Below are 7,633 nucleotides of genomic sequence, written 5' to 3' on the forward strand. Positions count from 1 at the left end.
AAAAAACTTGTATACTCATTTAAAAATGTTTGCTTTTTTCTTGTTTTGTTACCTTATTCTTTACTGCACAAGCGATTTCTGTTTCATCTACAGCACTTTGTATACAGTAATGCCTGTTTTTAAAGCACTTTATAAACAAAGTTGAGTTGAGTTGAGAAAGAAACAATTGAAAAGGGAATGGGTAAAAAATAACCCAAATTGGGTCAAAAATGGACCGACCTTCAAATTAAACTCTTTGACTTTTCGACCACCAACATTTAGTAAAATCACGATGTATACCGCCATAAATGTTAAATGACGTCAACTACGTTTTTTTTCTTTCTTTTTTATTTTTTATTTTTTATTTTTTATTTTTTTATTATTATTATTTTTTTTTTATCAATGGCCAATGCAACATCTAAGTGCAGCACTGCCGGGTCATTGAGTTGTGAAACCAAAAACACCAACTAACTATGGCCAGCAAATGACAGCATTGTATCTCTTCTCTTTTCAATGGGCTGCCAATGTATGGAATTACAATGAAACAAGACAGACTCTGATGAAATAGAACGTGTTCAAGGATGATGTGAATGATCAAAGCCTTTGTCACATTAAAACACAATATTCTGTTTGCCTTGAAAGATGAGTTAAAATGTTCGAAATCGGCTGGCACTGTCGGGGTTGTTTTTTTTGTTTTTTGTTTTGTTTTTTGTTTTTATAACGTGTGGCAGTAAAAGAGTTTTAATAATCCACAAAGCGACACTTTTTTGGATGGGATTTTTGGGTTAATTGAATAACCCAATTGAATTGGGTTATTTAATCCAAAATGTTGGGTCAAATTAAATAATAACCCAATTGCTGGGTTGTTTTGTGGGTTATATATTTGACACAATTTTCTGGGGGGTTAATTGATAAACCCAAAAAGTTGATGTGGTCCATTTTTGACCCAATTTGGGTAATGTTGACCCAACTGCTTTTAGAGTGCACTTTAGTGTCTTTAATAAATGAATATATTAAATGTTCAACAATAGAACATGAGATGAGCTGTCAAACTGCTCAGCTCGTCTACTCCAAATGTCTGTGGTCGAACTGTTAACGCTTTCCCTGTCGCAGGCTTTCCTCGTGTCGTGTCATACGATTGCACCTCATGTAAAACGTTTGCAACTTGTCAATAAATCACTGCTTTTGCAACATGCAATAAAAATGGACACAATGTTGGCACAGGCCTAAACAAGATGTATCCCCTCTGCATGTAGGTTGGTTTCATCGACTACATCGTCCATCCTCTGTGGGAGACCTGGGGGGACCTGGTGCACCCCGACGCCCAGGACATCCTGGACACTCTGGAGGACAACAGGGACTGGTACCAGAGTACCATCCCGCAGAGCCCGTCGCCTCCTCCCGTGTGCCAGGACAAGGAGCTCAACGCCTGCGCGGACAAGTTCCAGTTCGAGCTCACCCTCGACGACGGTTCTCATGCGGAGTGCGATGAGGGCGACGCCGCGGCGTGCCCCAACCACGTTCAGCAAGGCGGCGACCAGGGCGTCAAGGAGAACGAAGAGGAGGACGTCTTGGCTGAAGAAGAGGAGGAAGAGGAGGAGAACGAGGACATCATCGAGGAGGACGACGAGGAGGTGGCGATGGAAGAGGAGGAGGAGCAGGGCGAGGAGCTGAAAGGCGAACTGGAGGCCGAGTCGAAGAGGGAGAGACTTTCTGACACCAGTCCTGTAGAGGAAGAGGAGGATTCTTCTTCGCAAGCCGACGACACATGAGTGTTGCTCATGTGTCACATGGCCCTCCGCACTTGCACATGGGATTCGTTTTCATCCTTTCACGAGGCCAAACCAAGAACAACATTAATAATACGCTGCAGTGACAATACAGACCTTTAAATCTATTTTTCAAAAAGGGAATGAAGACGAGTTTATCACACAGCAACTGTAGATGCAAAGTAGTGAGCATTGGACAAGATGGTGTAGCAGCACTCTGGGACTGGAATGCACACAAATAAACCCACACTAAAGTCATTTTGAATGCTGCGATGCGACGTGTGCGCACGCATGCAAATATGCAGAATAATTGAGCATTGCAGCACCCCCCGTCCTCCACCACCTGGGCTGCTGTTTTCCTGCAAACACACACGTGACTGTATGTTTGTATGTGTGCATTTACACAAGGGATCGCTAACAATGATTCTTTTATCTTTTGTTTTGTTTTGGAAAAAGCCATCTCTCAATGGAGTGTTTAGTCCGTTTTAGCAATTCATGTTCAGTAGAATCCCAACAGGAACTGTTCTCCTCAGCAAAGCGAGCAACTTTAATTTTTTTTTTCCATTTCTGTCGGAAAAGAAAAATAAGGAAGTTGGACGTCAGTGGGGGAATTTGGACATCGGGGGGCCAACCGGGCCCAGTACCCCTTTACGAGGAGAGCGCTTAGCTAGAAGATGGCTCTGTGCCTTTCTGACTCACCAGCCTCCTGAGCGGAGAGCTGTGGTGAAGCAATGCATTGTGGGACAGGTGTTGTGTGTGCGTGTGTGTGCTTTTTTTCTTACTTTTGATTGTCTCTCGTGGAAACTACTGTCCATGCTATTGTGGTGTGTCTATGGTGACATGTTTTAAGCTGTCAAGTCTTCCTTTGTTGCTCTTCTCCTGGTATAACAGAGCAATCACCACCACGACTGCCGCCACAATCGCTGACCATCTTTGATTTCTTTCTTACAATAAGCCATGCGATGCTTTGATGCATACGTTTTGCCTTTACTTTCTATTTAACAGTGGAAGGAAGGGGGGTGGGATTATTATGCCATCAACGGGTCAATTTTGTGCCGTGCTCACTTGAACTGTGTTTTTGTCCTCTCATATGATGATCGCCAAAGTAAATGAGTGAGGATTATAGGAAAAGGAATTCAGGAATGTTCGTCTGGAAATCTCTTGTAGATCTTTTCTTTTGTTTTGTTTTTTGTTTTTTAATGTCAGACCACTACCACTTGTCATTTCACGAACACGTCCACTTTACATTATACATTTAGGAGTGAAAATAATTCCAGGCAGAGGTGGCCTCAAAAAAAAGGTCTCCTTTTGATATTTTTTTGCCTTAATGTCAGAGGCAGGATTTATACTTGTCGCTATACATAAAGGAATATAGCAGATATCCTACTATATTTACATTATGTCTGTATGCTTGTTTCATTGCGTTGGTCATTTATTTACAGTATGTTTTGGCTGTGCTCTGACCAACATAAGAATGTTTTTGTTGTCAAAATCACAACATTGCAGCTACCACGTAGATGGAATCATCTTTTAGTGAGCATTTAAGTAGGGTACACACATACCGATAATCGGGCTGGATTGAGCATTAGTCGCGCCTTTCCGATCAAAAGCAGCAAAAAAGAGATTATTCTATCCAATGTATCGAAAAGATGATGCTGACCGATTATCCTGTGGTGTGGAGTGTGTTAATAACGAATCTCCTCCCTGATGTTCTTGAAAATTTTCAGGGCCCGACAATCGGAAATGTTAGACCTGTTTGTGGTCAGAGTTCCACCTGCCGTGGACTCTGTGATTGTGAAGTGGTACGTAACATTAGCCAATCAGTATGCCACCTGAAACTTTGCTGCGGCCAGACACAAACAGAGGAGCAACTGGTTCTGTTGAGTGCTTGTTTAACATGTCTCACAGTTCATTCATCACAATAAAAATGATGAGTTTACCATTGTATTGTATTGTTACCAAATAAGCTAACAGTTAGCCTAGCATATTTTGGGGGGGATCTTTTCCATCAGCCTGGATGGTCTGTGGCTCCTTTCTGCCTCTCACAGGACAGTCTTGGTACTACAACAGACGTATGCATAGGGAAGAGACTCGAATGGTGGTGGTGACATCATTATGTGTGTGGTGTGTTCAGAGGTGGATAATCCAGCTATCAAATCCGGCAGGTAAATGAATTTGTTACCTGCCTGTTGAGTAGAAGCAACTGTGGCTAAACACAAACTGTGGCTTTTGTGTGCGTTTCTGGACTGGGATACTCCACCTCTGGGTGTGATTAATAATTGTTTTAAATGTCAAAAATCGGTCTGTGTGTACCCTGCTTTTGAATCAGTTATTTGCAGTTGCTCAGCGGTGCGAGAGGACAAGAAGGCCTAAAATGTTGTTCAATGTATGTTTGTCCATCTTTTTTAACTCGTGTTGTTTTCACAGGGTAAAAAGCAAAAGATGATGAAAGTTGGTGAGAGCAGGTTCTGCAGGTCAGAAACTAAGCTCTTCTTTTTGTGTGTGTAACCACGGGAATATGGAATAGCAAACATCAATTCATCATTCCCATATGCACTGGCCTGTTCACTTACAGTAAATGCTATTGATTTCTTTTTTTGGTGGCTTCTTGTGATGTCATATAGCTATATTGAAAAAAAAAGTTACTATTTAATTGCCATACAAACACGATACTGTAGCAAATGGTTTCTTATTAATAATAAGGTTATTCAGTGGATTGATTGCTGCCATTCTTTTTAAAAATGATGAAAAGAAACCACAGGAAGTGTGTTTTCTTTGAACAGTTTGTGTACAGTTTATTTTTATATCATTCAGGTGGCTGGTGGGTGGGGAAAAAAACAAAAAGATTCACATGGTGTGGATACAGGTGTAAGCATAATCACTCTTGTATATAATGTATATTGCATTGTAAATGATTGAACAATACAAACACACTGCAGGCCACAACCTTCACCTCTTCAGTATGTTCTAGTTTGCCTGTACTGTCACTATTTGTTATTCAAATATACATGTACCAGCACTTTATTTCACCAGGCTCGGCGGCAGAGTTTCAAGTTGTGTGTGTGGTCTGTGCTTTTGACATTAATGATGATATTCCAAGGGGCCAAATCACAACCCTCATTGTACAATGTAGAGTCAAAACGAGCCATTCGCTTATCAACTAGCCACGTGGGAATGAATTCAAAACTTGAGTGGCTATATTGTAGTCACGCAGGATGTGACGTGTTCAAAGATAATAAGTGTCTCCTTATCTAACTTGACCATTTCTAGCACTATCACCTCCTCTTCTTTCTTAGTAACTTTAATGCCTGCCTGTCAGGCTGGAGCGATGCAGAATGACTCCCTCTAAAGAGTATTTTTGTTAGCTTTAATTCACGTGTGTGTGGGGGTGTGTGTGCGTGTATGTGCGTGTGTTTTCACAAAAGCGGGACTAATTATACAAAAGGGGTAAAACAACATGAAATGATTGTAATATTTGTAAATGATCTCGCTATAATGTGTAAAATGTGTATGGTTATTTTTTATTATATTATTTTTATGAAAGTTTTTTTCCTCTTAAAAGAGCCGAGGTGTCATTTTGTGAATAAATGCATTTAATAAGCAAATACCTATATATATTAAAAAAATAAATAAAAAATACAGTATATCAGTATATATGTATATTATTTTTTATTTCACTGTTCGGTACTGTAAAGTGTGTTAGAAATACAATAAAGGTCGATTTTTATATTAAATGACACTTTTGAATGTAGTTTGTATTGTCTTATAGTGTAAAATACAGTTACATACAGTAATACAATACAACATGGCGGTCTTACTTGATGAAAACAATCTCTACCCTCATTGAAAAGCATTGGACTTTAGATCGTGTTTCTAATTTGATTTATTGGGATTATTTTGATTTCAAAATGTGATAAAATGTCATTTGACTACTATAACAATCTGCCTGCAGAGGAAAAAGTGCAATATGAACATAAATTGGACACAATTGGTCTAATGAATGAATGAATGTCCTTATAGCCGAGAGGCACTTGTACATTATTACATTCTTAAAAGTAAGAGAATCAAAACCGTGCATGTATACAATTTAGTTCTTAGGTCATCTGAATATTATATTGTACATTATGCTAATAATGTAAAAACTGTTCAACAGAAAATTTAAATGTGCAACGTGAGAGAAAACATGTCAAAAGACTAGCTAGAATATGGCACGTTACAGCGTTACGTTGCAGGACATTTGTGTCATTAATGTCAGCAATTTGGACATGTTTTTAAATTGTATTTATTTCTTTTTATTTATTTGTTTAATTTTAAAAGGGTGGTGTGGCTCAGTGATAGAGTGGTCGTCTTCCATCCGTGACCTTGGGTGTATTTCACAAAGCAGGTTCAACAAACTGTGAGATTAACCCTGAACAACGAGTTGACATACCCTCAGATGGGAAACTCTGCATTTTCAGTTCGTCCAGCTGATTCCAGTGAGTTATATCAACGCTGAGTAGCATCTGGACTTAAAAGACTGCCTCAATGGAGCCTTGATTCGTCGAGTCACCATGGCAACGGGGAACGGGCGCCCTCTGCTTCCAGGTTGCTTTTTATTTTTTTGCCTCTTTTAACCGAAAATCTTAATGCGATCATATGTTGAATTTGAACATGTCTTCATAAAAAAAAAAAAAGAAAGTGCAACACTGCAGCGGCTCCCCATAGAGCAGTGCTTCTCAATTATTTTCTGTCATGCACCCCCAGTAAGAAGAAAACATCCCCCCCCTGCCCGTGACTATAAATAGTATGATTTGTCTATAAAATTGTTATAAGCACACCTCTGCATAACACTGTATCCATATTAACGTACAAGAGAATAAAACAAGAAAGAAATATGGACCAACTTACAACAAAGAATATCTTTATTAACTGTAAAAGAAAAGATTTAAATTGCATCTGAAATTCAAAAATAAAATTAAATCCTTAATTAAACTAAAAATATTTTTTTGACTGACCATTTTAAACCATATGATACGGAAAAATAAAATTACATAAAATCAATAAATAATTATGCATTCTGACACGACTCGACCGAGTCGATGAAAAACAGATCCCAGAAAGGCAGGCTCAGAGAAGGAAAACAATCTCGATTTATTCTTTGGTTAAACCGAAGAAGCAAATCTTGCTCGCAGGCAAGATAACGAGAATCACAAAAAACACTAGCAAACGGCAAGGAACGCGAATGTAACATAAAACACTTGCAAAAGGCAAGGACAGAATAGCAAACACAAAACACTAGTGATGTGCTTCTCGCGTCGAATCCCTGAAGCGTGTGCCGAGTAATGTAGATGAGTGGTTCATGAACGGCGATTCAATGCGTGTGTCGATGACGTACGTGATGACGTTTGAAGCCCCGCGAAGCGGGTGTACCACGTGACTGATTCAGGAAATGATTCGCTAGGTTTGAGTGTAGTTCGAAATAAAAGCGGCAAAGAAACGCTATGGATTCCCCTTCACTTTTTGTGTTTTCGGGTCCCTTACTGCGGTACTTCTTTGCATTTTGCATTCGATTTGACCGACGACGACGAGCTTCTTTTTTTGCGATGGAGTTCAAGGAACCAGCAAGAAAGAGAAGAAAATATCCCCAGAGTTGAAAATCCCCTTCAGTACTGGGAATCACAGAAATATGCGCTTCCAAGTTTATACAAACTTGCTGTCTCATATCTATGCACCCCTGCTTCATCAGTACCATGTGAAAGAGTTTTTTCAAAAGCAGGTGAAATTCTATGCACAAAAAGAAACCGCCTGAGTCCAAAAACTTTGGAAAAAATATTGTTTTTAAATAAAAATGAATAAGCACTTTATTTTACCTCATTTTTTCCACATTTTCACTTGTTGCATAAGCA

General features: G+C 39.4%; 1 protein-coding gene across 3 annotated transcripts in view; it reads left to right on the forward strand.

The window, feature by feature from the left end:
* The window catches only part of pde4a (phosphodiesterase 4A, cAMP-specific), an 82,812-nt gene extending 77,330 nt beyond the window's left edge, over positions 1-5,482 (forward strand). For all 3 annotated transcript variants that reach the window (XM_077496439.1, XM_077496449.1, XM_077496456.1), the window contains one exon: positions 1,236-5,482. In XM_077496439.1, the coding sequence (XP_077352565.1) occupies positions 1,236-1,751 (516 nt within the window). In that variant the 3' untranslated portion in view covers positions 1,752-5,482. The remainder of the gene's footprint in view (positions 1-1,235) is intronic.
* The last annotated feature ends 2,151 nt before the right edge of the window (positions 5,483-7,633 follow it).

This window comes from Festucalex cinctus, chromosome 1, assembly GCF_051991245.1.
Source record: "Festucalex cinctus isolate MCC-2025b chromosome 1, RoL_Fcin_1.0, whole genome shotgun sequence".
Taxonomy (NCBI): Eukaryota; Metazoa; Chordata; class Actinopteri; order Syngnathiformes; family Syngnathidae; genus Festucalex; species Festucalex cinctus.